The sequence below is a fragment of the Lampetra fluviatilis genome, chromosome 53, assembly GCF_964198595.1.
Source record: "Lampetra fluviatilis chromosome 53, kcLamFluv1.1, whole genome shotgun sequence".
Taxonomy (NCBI): Eukaryota; Metazoa; Chordata; class Hyperoartia; order Petromyzontiformes; family Petromyzontidae; genus Lampetra; species Lampetra fluviatilis.
In genome coordinates, this window is record NC_136327.1 from 9707828 (window position 1) to 9727070 (window position 19243).

At 52.3% G+C, this 19243-nt stretch overlaps 1 protein-coding gene across 2 annotated transcripts in view; it reads left to right on the forward strand.

The window, feature by feature from the left end:
- LOC144949377 (uncharacterized) overlaps nt 1-18457 on the forward strand; it is a 37514-nt gene extending 19057 nt beyond the window's left edge. For both annotated transcript variants that reach the window (XM_078879378.1, XM_078879379.1), the window contains 7 exons: nt 4052-4192; nt 5004-5063; nt 5401-5528; nt 6718-6760; nt 8828-8876; nt 14012-14049; nt 14174-18457. In XM_078879378.1, the coding sequence (XP_078735504.1) occupies nt 4052-4192; nt 5004-5063; nt 5401-5528; nt 6718-6760; nt 8828-8876; nt 14012-14049; nt 14174-16070 (2356 nt within the window). In that variant the 3' untranslated portion in view covers nt 16071-18457. The remainder of the gene's footprint in view (nt 1-4051; nt 4193-5003; nt 5064-5400; nt 5529-6717; nt 6761-8827; nt 8877-14011; nt 14050-14173) is intronic.
- The last annotated feature ends 786 nt before the right edge of the window (nt 18458-19243 follow it).

A 19243-nucleotide genomic window follows, 5' to 3' on the forward strand; every position in this document is an offset into this window, starting at 1 on the left:
ATCCCTCTCTTCCCGTTGATAGGGAGGCGAGCCCACAATAACCTGGGACTCGTAGCTTCCCACACCTTGCCTCTATGCTCCCACACCCCCTTCATTATTTTGTTCAAAAGGAGTGCCACTCTTTTTTGTTTGGTAGTTTATTGCCCCAATTGGAGAACTGTCCACCCCTCATGGTGACTGGAGCCAGAACTAGCTCACTGGACCTCCTGTATACCACAGAGGTCCAAGCGGCATCGGTTCAACTCCCGACAAGAGTCGAAGCCTCTTTTCCGCAGTGATCATTCGGACACTGTACCTGGCCAACCTCAGTGTTTTCCTGGTGTTTCTTGAAAAACCCCGAGGGGAGGAGTAAAGTCTGGGTCCGCCAGTTGGGGTTTTGCCCGGAGGCATCATAGACGCCCCTCCTCACTGGGGTCACCAGCACAAGCTTAAATTGAACTATTGGTATAAGTTAGTGCTAAGTGAAGTGGTTACCAGCCCTTTGCACACACTCATCTGGACAGCCTTCAATTGGAGATTCGGAGAGCCGTGCGATGCTGAAAGCATAGACAGTGGCTTCGATTTACTGAAGAAATGGAAGCTGCCACAGTAGTAACAAAGCATTCTTTAAGACCATCAAAAAGTAGCTTGCAGCGCAACACACTTATCTTTGACCCCCAAGAATAGGTTTGCAGGTTTTCTGAGCATTTCTATGATGTCTTGGGGGAGGGGAAACCCGTAAACTCAAAACATTATCAAAGGGCACGGTGGGATTAACCCTCTTCTTCTTGGTTCTTTCGGTAAAGTCACGTAGAAGGGAAGTAATACAATAATAAAAATAAAACATAATAAAATGAAATAATTCTCACGACGTTTCGGCTACAACGCAAGCAGCCGTCTTCAGGTGAAGAATGAGACACTACCAAGCTAGGAGCTTATATATAAACTGGGTTGGAGGTGGAAGAGCGCCTTCACAAAAAGAATGTGCATATGAAGAGGAATTAAGCATATTCATGGCAAATGCGTAGGAGGTGGGCGGGGGGGGGTTTCAAAGTCATATTATGCCCATGCATTATGCAGGATCAGCAGCACCAAGGGGGGGTGCAGGGAGTAGCATTAACAAAGGAAAGGAATGTTAATGATATGTAGCTGCAGTTACTAAACAACCACGTAGAAAACTAAAGTATAAACTACATAAAAAACTAAAGTATAAGCTGCATAGCACCATCAGTATACTTCCTATACTCTACAATAAGCTGAGTTACTAACAGCAAGTAATACATTACAATTCTACGTCGTAAAAATTATATAATATGCTTCCATCTAAACTTTATTCTCTTACATCACACGAGCATATACCGTACTATATACTGCCATAGATAAACCCAACATTAAATTATATACTGTATTACTATAAACCACCCTATACCTTATACATTTCAACATAACACTCTGTATTATTCTACCCACCCTAATGTGTATCGAAATGGTTTATTACGTCCTTCCAATGATTGCTAAGCCAGAATCCATCTTCTCGGTTAAAATTGTCTCTGTGTTTGTATATGTGGATCGCCTCATGAACGAATCTCTCATGATAGCCAGATGGCTTGCAGAGAACCTCTGTCTTGGAGAAGTCAATGTCATGTGAGCCCACTGAGTTGTAACAGTGATCTGCCACGGCTGAGGTGTTTGTCCTACCGTGTTTCAGGTCAGCTTTATATTCACAGATGCGGTCCGAGACATGTCGTTTGGTTTCCCCAATGTAACTGCTACCACAGAGGCAACTTAGTTTGTAGACACCAGGGTACTGTATGTCTGGAACCACATCTTTTACAGACGGTACCCGATCACGGATTTTATGTACTGTGTTGAATCGGACCTGGATCTTGTGTTTAATCAGGATTTTGGAGATCTTTTTTGTGACCCCAGCAATGTAGGGTAAGGTGATGGTCTTGAAAGGCTCCTCAACAGGATCCTTCTTGATGGTTGGAGTGATGGCTTTGCGGATTGTGTAGCCACTCCTTCTAAGTGGTTCTTTTTGTTAAGGCGCTCTTCCACCTCCAACCCAGTTTATATATAAGCTCCTAGCTTGGTAGTGTCTCATTCTTCACCTGAAGACGGCTGCTTGCGTTGTAGCCGAAACGTCGTGAGAATTATTTCATTTTATTATGTTTTATTTTTATTATTTTATTACTTCCCTTCTACGTGACTTTACCGAAAGAACCAAGAAGATGAATCCCTGCAGTCACGAAAGCTTTAAATCGGGATTAACCCTGTTGGTGCTGCTGTGCTTCAAATATTGGAGGAAGTAACCACTCCTTCTAAGTGGTTGGATCATGTGCCATCTTTTGAGGAAGTATGAAGGGCGATCTGGAGCTTGAAACCAGGTAAAGCGCCGGAGAGAGATTACCTCCCAAGCGAACTGCTTAGGGGGGGTGGCATTTGTGTGCAGACTTCCTTACATGACATCATCACAACCGTCCGGTCCACAGGATGTATTCTGCAAGATTGGAAGGATATTCTGGTGGTCCCTTTCTTTAAGAAGGGGGACCACACAGATTTTAACAACTACAGGGGCATCTCTCTCTTCAGTGTGTCGATAAAGGTCCTGGCAAGGATTATTCAGTATCGCCTTGCCAGGCAAGCTGAGGAGAGGCTTGCGGAGCCCCGATTTGGTCTCGGACCAGGGCGGTCCTGCACAGACGCCATATTTTTTCTGTCTGCTGCAGCAGAGGTTTAGGGAATTCCAATAGGACCTATGGTAATATCAATAGGTCAGGGCACTTGATTGTTCTCCATTCTTTTGGAGTCCCAGATCATCTGCTCACAATAATTAAAGACTTTCATGATGGTGGGCTGGCCCAGGTAAATTTGCGTGGCCAGGAGTCCGAGCCATTGAGGTGCGAAAGGGATGTCTTCAGGCTCCTACATTTTTTTTACATTTCTTTCGACCACATCATTTGAGAAGCTTTCCATGACTGTACCAGACGAATTTCCATCGAGTACAGATACAATGGGAGGCTGATCGATGCCCGGGCATGGTTGAGGGATGGCTCCTTGCTGGTGATCTGGTGATTGCTGCTCACTTGGAAAAGGAGGTAGAGGTGCTGCTGCTGCTGAACCTGGTGGGTGTTACTAAGAGGTGGGTCATTACCATCAGTCCCACCAAAACTAAGCACTTGCCTGGGTATTTTGTGTCATCAAACTCTCTACACCCTCAACTCCCTGTTGGTAACAGGGCAGTTGTGGAGAGTGGAGAGGTTTCTATACCTGGGTTAATGTGCTTATGGGCAGCTCCAGATTGACAGTAGTGGTCTCACTCCGAATCAGTCAGGTGGCATTATCTTTTCATCGGCTGCGTAATGCTATGTTGAAGCTACCTGGTGTGTCGCTCCACACAAAGCTTCGGGTCTTCTCGGCTATACAGTTATACTCTCTCTTCCCTACGCTTGTGAAATGTGGGCCCCCCCTAATGGAACATCTGCGGCGGTTAGATGGCTTGCATACGATCCATTCTGGGTTTAACCAGGCTGGATTTTGTGAGAAGCTCACAAATCCCTAAAAGTTCTGGACACAGTCCCATCAGTGAGCTCCTCCAGCAAACAAGGCTGTGTTGGCTGGGTCATGTAGCTCGCATGCCCAGCTGCATGCCCAAGCAGCTTTTGTTTTGCCAGATAAAGGGGAGCTATACGGGCATGGCATGGGGTGGAGAAGAGATGGACTGATGTCGTACAGGAGGATGTAGAGCTGAGTATACTTGCCAATGACCGGTACCAGTGTTGTCAAGAGGAGGCTCGTGAAACACGCTACTGGGCAGATGGAGGCAGTCGCCCTCCAACATCTACGGAGGGCAAAGGAGTGATGGTCACAACAATGAGTGGAGCGCTTTGCAGCTAAAATGCAGATAGTTGGCACAGTAGGGGGCACAGCTGGTGCATCTGCCAGTCATCTCAGTCAACCCATGGCACTTGGGTCTGTCCCGTGACCTCGGAGTGCCCTTGGCCTGGCACAGGTGATACCGCTTGGTGGCAAATTGCGGCTGTTGTTGTGTGTGCGTGTGTGTGTGCGTCAGGCCCAAGGGCAGCTTCCAGCACTGCGTGGAGTGCCGGCTGGAGGTGAAGGACTTTGTGAGCCACTTCCCCACCTACGTGCACTGCTCCTTCTGCCGCTACAGCACCAGCTGCAGCCGTGCCTTCGCCGAGCACATGATCAGGTGTGGGCACCAGCTTCTGCTCGCCGCACCGCAGGGCCTGACCCGCGGCCATAACCGTAGCACTGCACTGCAGGGTGCCCCAAACCCACTGTCAAGAGACCACAAACGTAACCCTGATCATAGCCCAACTTTTACTCTTGCCCAACCTTACCTTTTTCCTCTTCATAGACATTAAACCAGTTCAGTAGAAAATGCAAGACAAAACTGAATATTGCGTGATAACCTAGGTTACAGAAGTTGTGTGTTCATAAATATACTTACCTTGCTCTACATGAGCCTAATCCCAACCTTAACCCCAACTCAATTTCCAGGCACCCCAATACCAAAGTTAACCCTCACCCCTAACTGCTACCACCCCCTCAAAAGGACCAAAACTCCAACAATAATCCTAAACTGGCACTAGGGGAATCCTACCCCATTGCCCCAATCTTATCCCCAACAAAGCTACAGGAACCCTGACCCCGACCCTCCTCACTCTGGCTCCACTTGCCCATGAGGGGGGTAGTGACCCAGCCGTGAGGGGGGTAGCGACCCAGCCGTGAGGTGGTTAGCGACCCAGCCGTGAGGGGGGTAGCGACCCAGCCGTGAGGGGGGTAGCGACCCAGCCGTGAGGGGGCTAGCGACCCAGCCGTGAGGGGGCTAGCGACCCAGCCGTGAGGGGGGTAGCGGCCCAGCCGTGAGGGGGGTAGCGGCCCAGCCGTGAGGGGGGTAGCGACCCAGCCGTGAGGGGGTAGCGACCCAGCCGTGAGGGGGGTAGTGACTCCAGCCGTGCTTGTGTTTAACTCGGCAACTCGCTCCCCGTGGCGTGCAGCGTCCATACAACACGCAAGCCGCGCTTCAACATGTACAAGACGTTCCTATGGCAGATGAGGTATGGCCGCACTGAGCACCCCCCCACCGTTCTGCGCAACCCACGGAACTGTGCATCACACCGTGCAACCCACCGCGCTGCAGTCCCCACCACGCTGTGCTTCCCACCACACTACACACGGCACACTGCGCAGTGTCGTGGTCACCACCGCGTCATGTTCACTGTGACACAAACATGTTGTGCTCACAACCAGTGTTGTGTTCACTGCAGCGTCATGTTCACTGTGACACGAACGTGTCGTGCTCACCGCCATTGTCTGTTCACCACTGGGTTATGTTCACCGCTGGGTATTTTTCACCGTGACACGAAGACGTCGTGTTTCCCCACGTGGCTGCAGGGGCCAGGTGCTGGCGTGCACGTGCGGCGTCAGCCACAACTGGCAGTCGTTTGACACGATGGCCAAGCACCTGCTCAGCTTCCCCGATCACGACTGTCACCTGGAGATCTCTGCCGAGGAGGTCAAAGGTGCCGTCCTCACCCCTTGTCCCCACACGCCCAACCTCACCAGTGGCCGAGCCGACTTGTACCTTTGGAGGCGAACTGTGTCCGTGCACGCTTGAGGCGTTGTGCGCTTGTAGCCGCGTTCCGCCGTGCTGCCTAACGATGGCACCCCCCTATATGTGTGCTTGCTTGCGTGTGGACTATCTGGTGATTGCTGCTCACTCTGACGATAAGTTGGGGGCTCTGCTGTTGAACCTGGAGCATGCCACTAAGAGGTGGGGACTTATAATTAGCCCCACAAAAACTAATAACCTGCCTAGGTATTTTGTGCCATAAAACACTCCACCCCTTCCAGTGCCTAGGTATGGAGAGGGTTCCATACCTGGGCAGTGTGCTTATGACCAGCTCCGGTTGGACAGCAGAGGTCTCACTTCAAATCAGTCAGGCAGCGTTATCTGTTCATCATTTGCGTAACACTGGAAGCTACCTGGCCTGTCATTCTACACGAAGTTTTGAGTCTTCTCGGCCACGGTTATTTCCTCCCTTTATGCTTGCAAAACGTGGACCGCCTCTAATGGAACATCTGTTACAACTTGAAACATTCAGGCTGGCCTGCCCTACGATCCATCCTGGGTTTAACCAGGCTGAATTGTGTGAGGAGCTCACAAATCCTTAAAATATCTGGACGCAGTCCTATCAGTGAGCTCTTCCAGCAAACAAGGCCACGTTGTTCTCAGTAATGTAGCTTTTGTTTGGCTGGATATAGGAAGGCTAAACGAGCTCGGCACGGGCTGGGAAGAGATGCACTGATGTGGTACAGGAGGATATGGAGCTCAGTAGACCGGTACCAGCGGTATCAAGATTGGTCTCTATGGAGGAGGTTTATGAAGTACGCTGCAAGGGAGTTGGAGGCAGTCGCCCTCCAACAACAACGGAGGGCAAAGGAACAATGCTCACAACAACGAGTGGAGCGCTGGGCGGCTAAAATACAGCAAGTTGGCACAGTAGAGGGCACAGGTGGTGCATCTGCCAGTCATCTCGGTTAACCCATGGCACCTGAGTCTGTCCCGTAACCTGTCAACGAGCCTTCGAACAACTCACGTGGCCTCAAAGTGCACCTGGCCTGGCACAGGTGCTGTGGTGACGTCACCGTCACTTAGTAGCGAATGGCGGGTATTGGTATGAATTGGTATTGGTGTGTGTGTGTGTGCAGACGTTGTGTTCGTGCGCAGGAAGAGGACGAACTTCTCCTTGTAGTGAGTGATGACGTCATATGAAGCCTCACGCTCCCCACAACATACATCCTGTGCAGCCTTAACAGACTGTTGGGGCAAGTGCTGTTAGCGATCACATATCAAGGCCGGTACGGTGCACAAGGGGGTGATTGCCGAGCACCATGCCTGGCTGCCTTAGTCTCTAAAATTGTGGTAATGTTTACACACTGTACCTGCTACTCATTTGAGGCTGAGTAGACCTAGGGGGGGGCCCAGGACCGGTTCAGATCATCGATACTAGTGGTGGCCATGAGCGGGAAACGAACTCGGGTAGTCATGTTCGTAGCGCAGTTCGCTAACCGCTGCACTATCACTCCCCAGACCCCACACAGGTGTACGCACACACGCACATGCGTGCAAAACCTTGCCCATTGCGGAGGTTACATTCTTGAAAATGGCCGCACTTGGCAAATGCGCAAACTCAAAAGCAAATGAGAAAACTAGTGTTTGGTTTATGGTTTGTAATATGACACCCACCCCTCCTTTTGTTTTCTGTTACCCTACATTAACCCGAACATGACACATGAAGTATTTTGCATGTTAAATATGATCATGAGTCCCTATAGTGTTAAATATAACTTGTACAGTAAATGTATAGAATGAAAAAGAATGATGTAGTGTACAGTCCAGGTATCCCTCGATTTACGAAATTTCGCGTTAACACAATTGACAAATTCGAGACACTTTTCGATTAAATAAATCGAATTTCCGCGTGAATAAAATTTCACTACGGCACGCGCGACGACATCGTCAAACAAGAAACACCCGGGAGGCTGCGTCATCCATCCGCGACAGCGTCATGTCCCCACAGTAATGCCTCCACATCATCGCCTTTCCAGGCATTGTAGCATGCAGACCTTTTGATGAGTTCCCTGATAGAGGTTCAACACGTTCCTTCGGAGTGGGCAGGTAGGAACTTGGTTGGACAGCGCATTCGTGCACAACAGCCAGCCAACTCATACCTGGTGGGCAGTGTGGAACCTGTTGTTCCTACCTGTATAAAAGATAACTTGACTTGAGGTAGCCAGGCAGCCAGCCAGGTAGCCAGCCCCCTTAACTATCGGCCCCTCCCCCTTGCTTAGGCCCCTCCCATTACCCCCCTCCCTTAGGCCCCTCCCCTGACCCCCCCTCCCTTAGGCCCCTCCTCTGAACCCCCCCCCTCAGGCCCCTTTCATGACTCCCCCCTTCCTTAGGCCCCTCCCCTGACACTCCTCCCTTAGGCACCTCCCCTATCCGTACCCGGCAGTAGGTCTCCACCAATTAAAGAGCTGTTTGTAAGGTCTCCACCAATCAAAGAGCTGTGTGTATTATATATTTATTTATGCACGACAGACAGACAATAAATCCCTGGTGGGCAGTGTGGAACATTGTTCCTACCTGTATTATTTTTATTTTAACTAATTACTATTCAATCGTTTTAATATTTACGAGCTTTATTACTATTTTGTATTGTTAAAAGTGATATAGGTGTATATTTTTAGGCTAGGAGTTGGAATGACCGTCCGCAACACATCCCTAGTTTTTCATATGAATGAGAAAAGCTATTCCAATTTACGACATTTCGTTTTACGTGTGTTTTTTGAAGAACGCATCTCTTTCCTATAACGAGGGCTACCTATATTAGACACGTATACGTTCACCTGAAAATAAAGATAAAGTAAATATCCAGTTTGAAAAAGAACAAACTAAAAAATACCTTAACTTACTATGAATGATGATAGATTAATGATCACTTCAAGATTTTTTCGGGGCCATTGCAATATAATAAACAAATGCTCTAATTAAGAAAAATTGCACGGCTGAATACCACTGCCTCATCGGCCGCTGGGAGAACAGAGCGAACTGGGACCCGCGATGGGCAGCACAGGAGACTAGGTGGAGACAAGACGGCGTTTGTTATTTTCCCATGACAGCATCGATTTGCTGTACAAACGCACACGTGCATACACGCTCGCGCATACGTGCACACAAGTAGGCGTGCACCCATGTACACGCGCACCCTCTGTGGGCTGCACTTCCCTGACCCTGTCTGCCTTTTTGTGCTGACAGCGATGACACGATGAAGGCCGGCTTCATCAGAAGTCTCTCTCTGTCTCGGGTGAGTCGCAGACTGCTCCCCTTGCTCTCCGTGCTCCCCTTGCTCTCCTTGCTCCCCGTGCTCCCCTTGCTCCCCTTGCTCCCCGTGCTCCCCTTGCTCCTCGTGCTCCCCGTGCTCGTGCTCCCCTTGCTCCTCGTGCTCCCCTTGCTCCCCGTGCTCCCCTTGCTCCCCGTGCTCCCCGTGCTCCCCTTGCTCCCCGTGCTCCCCGTGCTGCCCGTGCTCCCCTTGCTCCCCGTGCTCGTGCTCCTCGTGCTCCCCCTGCTCCCTGTTGTATGTGTCGGAGTTATGAAATTTTGATGAAAATAATAAAAATTAATAATTTTCCGAAAAATGCGCAAATCGCATTAATTATGTTAATGTGTGTATTAACATGCATAAATTATGATAATGCGTGTAATATGCATAAATTATGATGGTGTGAGTAATTGTATGCATAAATTATGATAATCGCGGAGATAATCGTGGTAATTTATGCGGATGCTTGCGATGATGTTAATGTGAGCAGTTGTGGTAATTAGGCTCAGCTTCGTTTATCCAGAGTTATGTCAATCAGGATAACACGATGATCAATGATTAAACGTTTACTGATTATCCTAGTGTGTGTTATGATATTTAGGTCTCCATTTTCATATCTCATCACAGGATACAGTTATCAAAAATAAGATGGTTTTGCATGGACTTGGAAAGAATCACTCGAACAGTTGGTGTTAAGCAATTTTATTCTAACAAGCATGTGACATTCTATCATGCAGGTCAAACATGCGTCAATAATTCATGAATAACCAAACTCTTATGCATTTGCGATATCATGCGTTCGATTAATATGAATAACTAAAATTCTTATGCAATTACGAGATTAAGCATTGACTAAAATGAATGAATAAACACTTATGCATTTACTAAATTGAATAACTCAAAACTCTTATGCATTTTCGATATTGTGCCTTCGACTAATATGGATAACTAAAATTCTTATGCAATTACGAGATTAAGCATTGACTAAAATGAATGAATAAACACTTATGCATTTGCGAGAACAACTCAAAACTCTTATGCATTTAACGAACTGAATGACTAAAAACCCTCCTAACAACTAGGCATCTCATTAGTTCGTTTTGGTATCGATCACAATCGGCGACTGGCCGAGTTTGAAACCAAGCATGACACTCTTCATTTTGCGGTAATAAAAATCACTTATTATACCCAAGAGGCGAAAGTATATGTCAATAGATTCATCGGCAAGTGTGAAATCCTTTTAACGGAAGGTTGGAGTCAATGGTGGGTGAGGCGTGTTGCGGGAGAGCGAATTCGGCTCGGTTTTAATTAATTCTTCCGCGAGACTCTAAGACAAAGAAAACTGGTTTGACAAGATTTTCTCTCTGTGCACGGTCGATTCGCAATGAGGATTTCGAGGGTTTTAGTTTGCATCGACGAATCTATTGGTCGTTTATGCGATAAGAGAAACAAAAAAAAAGGCAAGAAAAAAACTTCACCCTCTTATAACCGACGGATTCTTAATTACTCAGAGGGCCACGATTCCTTACGGCCAGCTGGTGTTCAAACTTTATAATTAGTCTTCTGATGATTGTCTAGGGTTGGTCCCATTGTGAGAGAGGTGGATTGTCTCTTGGATAAATTCTTGCATGCCCCGCGGGAAGTAGGTGTGTGCGTGTGTGTGTATGTGCTTCCTGGAGGTTGTGAGTGGGGGAGGTGATACGACCCTGGTTCGCAGATTCCTCTCGCCCGTGCGGGTTGCAGCCGCGACTTTCTCCGCAGGGAGGTGAGCGGCGGCGCTTGGCGGCGCTTGGCGGCCCTCGGTAGCTGACGGCGCGGTGGCTCGCTCTTGTAGCTGACGGCGCGGTGTCGCGCTCTCGGTAGCTGACGGCGCGGTGGCGCGCTCTTTTAGCTGACGGCGCGGTGGCGCGATCTCGGTAGCTGACGGCGCGGTGGCACGCTCTTGTAGCTGACGGCGCGGTGGCTCGCCCTTTCTCTCCACTGCTGGATGACGAGTCGGTTCTCGTTGGTTGTCGCTCTGGCGATGAACGATGCTTTCGTTCGTTGCTGGTATTGACGTTGGGTTGAAGTTGTTGGCTCGAGAGTGATAGCTGGAATCTCCGTCCGTTTCACTCGCAGCTCGGCGGCTCAGTGTAGTAATTCTTCTTAGGTGGTGCAGACCTCAGCTTGTCAATGCACGTCGCTACCCCGCGAACATCGTCATTTTGGATGACGGAAGAGCTCCTTCGTTGTTGGCGACGAGATGAGATGGGGGGCCTGAGCCCCGGTGAGAGAGATGGAGGCCGGAGCCCCGGTGAGGATCTGTTTGGTGGGGCCCGTGGCCCAGACGAAGTGATGGGGCCAGAGGCCCTGACGATGTGTGATGGGGCCAGAGGCCCTGACGATCTGTGATGGAGCCAGAGGCCCTGACGATCTCTGGTGGTGGGGCCCGTGGCCCAGACGATCTTAGTTGAATGGATTTTTTTCCGGCTTATATTGAGAAAAATCCCCTCCGTTTCCCGAGTTGTTCAAAGTCTGTCATAAAACCTTCCTGTGTGTGACCATCTGCATCCGTGTGTGTGTCCGTCCGTGTGTTTCGCGTGCGTGTTTGTCCGTGTGTTTATTAGCTTTGAAGACACAGCTGTTGTCGTTCTGGAAGGGGGGGGGCTCGTGACGGCGCCAACGAAGTTATACATTAGCCAGACCGATGATTCGCGTCGAGTTATATATATATAAAAGAGATATTCGAATCCATGTTTTTGTTACTGAATAATATTTGTCGCGAAAACCTACGCGTTAAGCGAGCTTAATTATTTCCTCCCTCGCTCGGGGATCATATCTTTTGTCTCACATAGCTTAAGTTGTTTTGGTTTGGAAGTTGAAATGCGACTTATTCCATTATGCCCCAGTTATGCCGAAACCGTGTTCCCGATGTTTCATCGTGACCCGATCTCTCATGGAGATGTTATTCCTTGCGTGTGCAATTTTTGCTGTCCGTGTTGTGGGAAGACAAAGACGGTTGTTTCCAGTGTGGAAGCACCCGGCGCATGCTTTTATTTATTTATTTTCTGAGAACGTGTTAATTTCCTTTGAGCCATTGCCCGGGAGTTTTATTGGTGTCATTCCCCGGCTTTGTGCCTGTGTGTGGAGATCCTCTCGGAAAGACAAAGATGGCCGTGATTACCCTCTTTCATGCCCTCTTTCCTTTGAAATGAGGTGTGCGCACATCTGTGTTAGTGTGTGGGGGCGTGTCCGTTCTCACGTTGCCCCGTGTCTATTAAAAAAAATGATATTATCTATGTTGGCAGAATAATTCTTAAAAAAATTTAATTTTAAATATTAAAAAGGGGGGCATATACACAACATCCCCGTGCTCCCCTTGCTCCCCGTGCTCCCCTTGCTTCTCGTGCTCCCCTTGCTCCCCGTGTTCCTCTTGCTCCCCGTGCTCCCCTTGCTCCTCGTGCTCCCCTTGCTCCCCGTGCTCCCCTTGCTCCCCGTGCTGCCCGTGCTCCCCTTGCTCCCCGTGCTCGTGCTCCTCGTGCTCCCCCTGCTCCCCATGCTCCCCTTGCTCCCCGTGCTCCCCTTGCTTCTCGTGCTCCCCTTGCTCCCCGTGTTCCTCTTGCTCCCCGTGCTCCCCTTGCTCCTCGTGCTCCCCTTGCTCCTCGTGCTCCTCGTGCTCCCCCTGCTCCCCGTGCTCCCCTTGCTCCCCGTGCTCCCCTTGCTCCCCATGCTCCCCTTGCTCCCCGTGCTCTTTGTGCTCCCCGTGCTCCCCGTGCTCCCCGTGCTCCCCGTGCTCCCCGTGTTCCCCGTGCTCCCCGTGCTCCCCTTGCTGCTCGTGCTCCCCGTGCTCCCCGTGCTCCCCTTGCTCCTCGTGCTCCTCGTGCTTCCCTTGCTCCTCGTGCTCCCCTTGCTCCCCGTGCTCCCCTTGCTCCTCGTGCTCCCCTTGCTCCTCGTGCTCCCCTTGCTCCTCGTGCTTCCCTTGCTCCCCGTGCTCCTCGTGCTCCCCTTGCTCCTCGTACTCCCCGTGCTCCTCGTGCTCCCCTTGCTCCCCTTGCTCCCCTTGCTCCTCGTACTCCCCGTGCTCCTCGTGCTCCCCGTGCTCCCCTTGCTCCCCGTGCTCCCCTTGCTCTTCGTGCACCCCTTGCTCCTCGTGCTCCCCTTGCTCCCCTTGCTCCCCTTGCTCCCCGTGCTCCCCTTGCGCCCCGTGCTCCCCTTGCTCCTCGTGCTCCCCTTGCTCCTCGTGCTCCCCTTGCTCCCCTTGCTCCCCGTGCTCCCCTTGCTCCCCGTGCTCCCCGTGCTCCCCTTGCTCCCCGTGCTCCCCGTACTCCCCTTGCTCCCCTTGCTCCTCGTGCTCCCCTTGCTCCTCGTGCTCCCTTTGCTCCCCGTGCTCCCCTTGCTCTTCGTGCTCCCCTTGCTCCCCTTGCTCCCCGTGCTCCCCTTGCTCCCCTTGCTCCTCGTGCTCCCCTTGCTCCCCTTGCTCCTCATGCTCCCCTTGCTCCTCGTGCTCCCCTTGCTCCCCTTGCTCCCCTTGCTCCCCGTGCTCCTCATGCTCCCCTTGCTCCTCGTGCTCCCCTTGCTCCCCTTGCTCCTCGTACTCCCCGTGCTCCTCGTGCTCCCCGTGCTCCCCTTGCTCCCCGTGCTCCCCTTGCTCTTCGTGCACCCCTTGCTCCTCGTGCTCCCCTTGCTCCCCTTGCTCCCCTTGCTCCCCGTGCTCCCCTTGCGCCCCGTGCTCCCCTTGCTCCTCGTGCTCCCCTTGCTCCTCGTGCTCCCCTTGCTCCCCTTGCTCCCCGTGCTCCCCTTGCTCCCCGTGCTCCCCTTGCTCCCCGTACTCCCCTTGCTCCCCTTGCTCCTCGTGCTCCCCTTGCTCCTCGTGCTCCCTTTGCTCCCCGTGCTCCCCTTGCTCTTCGTGCTCCCCTTGCTCCCCTTGCTCCCCGTGCTCCCCTTGCTCCCCTTGCTCCTCGTGCTCCCCTTGCTCCCCGTGCTCCTCATGCTCCCCTTGCTCCTCGTGCTCCCCTTGCTCCCCTTGCTCCCCTTGCTCCCCGTGCTCCCCGTGCTCCTCGTGCTCCCCGTGCTCCCCGTGCTCCCCTTGCTCCCCTTGCTCTCCACACTCACTGTGCTCACTTGTCTTTGTCTCCCAACAGTCACGGCCTGGAGCGGGGAAAGTGGCGGCAAAATCAAGGTATGGCATCACGGCCACGGCTAGGGGTTAGAGGTAAATGAGGCTTGGGGGTGAAGGGCGGTGTGGAGTGAATGCGAGCAGCGTGTGATAATTGTAGCATTCGGGCTCCTTGTCTTTGCCTTAGTGACGAGGTGATTGTGCTGGACTCGGACTCGGACACTGAGCTCACCGAGGTGAGCGTGACCCCGGCGCTCAAGGCGACGCCCGTGGAGGAGGAGGAGGAGGAGGTGGTGGAGGCGAACGCCGTGCCCAAGCTGCGCATCTCGCTCGGCTTCCTCAAGCCCCGGGGCGGCAGCACGGCAGCGGTGGCCACCAGGGCAAGTGGCCACACAGTGCTGGAGCCCCAGGACGAGCGGCGGGAGCCTCGACCAGGTGGAGACGACGCTCGGCGGCGGAGCAGATCGCCTGTTGCTCTGGCCCAGGGGAATAGCGGCGGCGAAAGTGGCGCCAGCGAGGGGCCTTCGTCCGCTGCTAATAGCACAACGGAGGCGGCCGGCGCGGGGATTGAGCAGGACGGCGATGCCAGCAAGCAGCGACAATGGCGGCGGCAGCAGAAGGTGGAGGAGGAGGTGGAGGAGGAGGAGCAGGGTGGCATCACGGGCACCATTGAGGAGGCGGAGGAGGAGGCGCGGGGCTCCCCCCTCGCCAGCGAGGACGAGGAGGCCGGGCTGGAGGGCTGCTGCGAGTCAGACGACGAAGTGATGCAACGAGGAGACGGCGGCGTGAAGGGATTGGGGGCAGACTTGGCGGCGGTGGAGGAGGACCAGGAGCAGCAGGAAGTGGAGGGGAAGCCTCGGTACTCGCCCATCAGTGACGCCTCCCAGGTGGAGACGGAGCGTTCGGGGGAGGAGGAGGACAGCCGCTCGGGATGCGCATCGGAGAGGAGCGACCGTGACGACGACGGCGGCGGCGGCGAGGTTGAGGAGGAGGGACGACCCGCACCGCCGCACCGCCGCAATGATGGGGAGCAGCATGGGGCCGGCGACGAGGAGAGAGGTGATGCTGATGAAGGGCAAGGTGACGGTGAAGAGATGGGTGGCGATGAGGAGGGTGGGGATCGTAGCGAGGTGGGTGGAGATGTTAATGAAGATGAAGAAGAGAGTGGGCATGGTGACATGGAGGGTGAAGAAGATGATGAGGTGGGTGGAAATGAGGGTGGGGATCGTAGCGAGGTGGGTGGAGATGTTAATGAAGATGAAGAGAGTGGGCATGGTGACGAAGAGGGTGGTGATGGTGATAAGGTGGGTGGAAATGAGGGACGTGAAGATCTGGATTGTGATGTTGATGAAGGGGAAGGTGGTGATGGTAATGAGGGTGGTGATGATGAGAAGGGTGGTGATGGTGATGAGGTTGGTGATGGTGAAGATTTAGGTGATGTCGATGAGGTTGGTGTTGATGAAAGAGAAGAGGACAGTGATGTTGATGGTGAAGGGGTGGGTGACTTTGCTGATGAAGATGGTGATGAGAATGGAGATGTAGAGGAAGAGGAGAGAGCGGTTAATGGTGAAGATGTTGGAACTGAAAATATTGCTGATGTTGATGAAGATGTAGGTGAAGAGGGTGGTGATGCTGATGAAGAGGGTGGAGATGCTGAAGACGAAGATGGAGATGCTGAAGACGAAGATGGAAAATATGAGGGTGGAGATGATGGGGGAGATGGTGAGGGCGAGGATGGGGATGGTGACGGTGGTGCTGGCGGCGAGGATGGGGGAGGAGCCGACGAGGAGAGTGACCACACCGAGGATGACAGTGGAGGAGGGGACCGTGGCGAGGGGAGGGCTGGCCACGAGGAGGGGGCCAAGGAGGTGAGCAACGAGGGTGCCCCGGGGGGGCAGGTCCGGGGCGAGCTGGAGCCGCTCACTCCCTCCGAGGTGCTGGAGCAGGAGGCTAGCCGCATCCTCCATGCCGACCGCAAGGCCGCGGCGGTGCACGCTGGCACTGCTGGCCCGGCCAAGCTCGTCAAGCACCAGCCGCTGGACCCCGGAGCCACCGCTGCCTTCAAGGGCAGCACCATCAACTGAGGACGTTTTGTGGCTCACTCCTCTAGTTCACGTTCCGATCAACCTGAGTGACTCTGTCTGTGGCTCATTGTCCCTGACTTCTGGAGGAGATGCCGTTGCTGCTCGCAGGCGCCGACAGCTCTGTACAATACTCGCACGGATTATCGGTGGCGAGACAGTGCAGATGGGCAGTGGCGCCATATGAGCGTCGTTCTTTATGGAAACGAAAACTGCAGACTTTGAGAGTGTTTCGGAACGGGGAGCGGCGACCAGCGCTAACGCCCGTGCCGCCGCTCTGCTTTTGGTGCTCAGGGCGGCGCCCTCATGCTGTCCTGCTCCCCAGACCCCCTCCCCCCCCACCCTTGTATGTGTGGGGGGCCCGTGTGATGTAGCTATGTTAAAGTGGGAACCTGGAGTGTGGCTGAGTTGTTTCGGGTTGTGCGAGACTGTTCGGTTCATATATGGAAGCCACTTGTGATGCGAGGCTCGTGTGTGTACATAGGGTGTGCATGTTGGGTTTGTGAATTTGGGGGCCCCGTATCGTGTGTAGTGCGTCGTGCGCGAGTAGGCTGTGAATATTGAGTTTCTGGTTTTGGGGTTGTGGGATGCTCGCCATGTGTGAAGGCATGCGTAGGACATGCATGTGTGTGGGCAGTCTGTAAGGAAAAACCTTCCACACATAAATCAGTCTCTTATCATTTGTACTCTACAGGTATATATATATAAATAAAAACGCATAGACGCACACACACGAGGGACTGCGGAGAGTACGTAGATATGACACTAAAGTTCTCCGCACTTGTCTGAGCGGTTTGTTATACCCCCCCAACCCGGGGTGTGTTACATAGCCGTAGGAGATTGTACCACGTCACTGCGAGTGAATGTTGAGGGGTAACCGAGAGTTGGGAGATTCGCCGACTAGACCGGCGCCACCGTGTGGCCCAACCCCCACTCCGACGGAACGTGCAGCAATGACCTCCCCCCACTGTGCGGAGGTTGGTTCCCGTGGAGGGCGGGTGGATCGTGTAGAAAGAGAGCCGACTGGGGCCACCGCTCCACTCCACTGCCCCCCTCTTCCGTCTGAATGCACGCGGCCCTGAAGTTTTTTTTCCGGGATGTGGAGAGTCGCTCGCAGCTGCCCTCCACCCCCTCGCGTGGAAGAGATAGAGAAGATGCCCGAGGTAGATGGGGGATGGAGCTGTCGGTTCCTGGTGGTTGGGGCAGCTGGTGTTGGGTTAAGCAGAGTTGTGAGTGGATGAGGCTTGGGCCGCCCTGGTCTTGGTTCACGCGAGTTCACAAACCTGGCAGAGTTTGTCGTCTTCGTTGAAGGGGGCCTTGACGAATGGTGAACAGGCCACGCTTGATAAGGGGAGGCTGGGAGAGGGTGAAGCTTAGGGGGATGAGCACTGTTGCACAACTAAACATCCCTGCCTGTAACTACTCGAGCAGCCAGACCCTACCACCACCAACTACACTATAACTCCATAATATAGGTTGTTGGGTTAGATCGTGTATAAATATATAAATGTGTCGTTAAAACCCGCCACCACCCGACAAAGCCAACAAGCAACATTTACAATGTTGTGGCTTGGCTCTCCAACACACCGGGTGTGCTGTACTCATGACGAATTGGCACGTTCTGTTTACATGACAACCCTTGCTAGTTGGCTGTGTCGGTTGGTGGTGGGTTTTAGCGACACATTTAAATATTTATGCTATCTAACCTAAAAAACCTCTTATGGATGATATTGGTCGCGAAAGCCTTCGTGTTAAACAACACTATAACTGTTGACTTAAAGCTTTCGTGACTGCAGGAATTAATAATCTTTGGGTCTTTCGGTAAAGTCACGTAGATAGAAAAATAATAAAATAAAAAATCACGACGTTTTGATCGCAACACAAGCAATCGTCTTCAGGTGAAAAAATACAGCAGGCGGACTGCTCAGGCAGGAAGAAAGACTGCCTCAGCAGTCCGCCTGCTGTAAAACCCTCGCTGGTCTAACGACCTCTAGCCCTGTTTCTACTGAGACAACCAGTCCCCATCACTCGCCTCGTTACCTCTCCCTTGCAGGATCCTAAACCATCCTAGTGTGTCGTCTAACCACGGTATTCTTTTGTTCGCTTCACACATTCGCAGTTGGCCGCGCTCGGTGGCACATGTGTGGAGTTTCAGTTCTTGGCATCGCCGTGATGCGCCATGGAAAGTCGTGTTGGCGGGCGGCCTCGGTGATCATAAACCAAAAAAAGGCTAAGGTTTCGGCATTGTGTATTCTTTCGACAAGAAGTACATTTTGTAAATCGCCCGTGTTTATGTTTTGCTTGACGGTGTGGCGGCGGCAGCGGTGGCGTGTCTCGTGTGGCTGATTCCATTAACAATCGCAGGAAAATAAAATAACTTTTTTTTTTTACTGTTGGTTACTTTTAGTTTCCCATCGACTTCTTTGATTGGATAAAGTGCCGTTTAAAATTCAAATAAAAGTTGTGTGGAAATCAAAAGGGACCGACAGCGAATGCGTACATTCAACAGCTGTTACCTTGCAACCCGGTGTGAGACGTACGCCTGCCTGGTGAGATTCCTGAACGCCTAGTATTCTCAAGGTGGCAGAGAGAGCTTAAGGTGGCAATGCGTGACTGTCGCTGTCGAGGCTCGGCCGTGGGATAAACGCGGCACAAATCGGGGCACACGACGGCTGCTATAGAAGCGATTTGTGTTCGGGAATTGTCACTTGGTCAAATTATGCCTCATACTTGGTGGAGACCTGGTGAGGAAGATGTTGCTCTTAGTATTGAAACCGCCCGTTATCTCAACTTGCCCATTAAACGGAACTATAATTCCACGTGTAAATGTGCTCCGGTGAAACCATGGTTTGGGGTTACCTCGCTCCCCCTAGGCACAGCCCACACCATCTCGACAGGTAAACATGAACGGCGGTGGTTGTTCACAACGGTTTCATCTTTCACTCTGCTCGTACGTGGATGTTTAGTGCAGCTCGCCCTGACACTGCAGCGCGAGTCTTGACCGCTGCAACTTGGGTTTATTTTTACAAGGGAGATCCGTGGTGCGTGAACACAGCACAAACAACAAAACAAAGATGACGACTATTTCAGAGAACGAGTACAGGGTCCTTAAGGAATATTGCACAACTAGCGACTTGCACTACGAACAAATACTGTAGTTAATGGTCGTAAACACA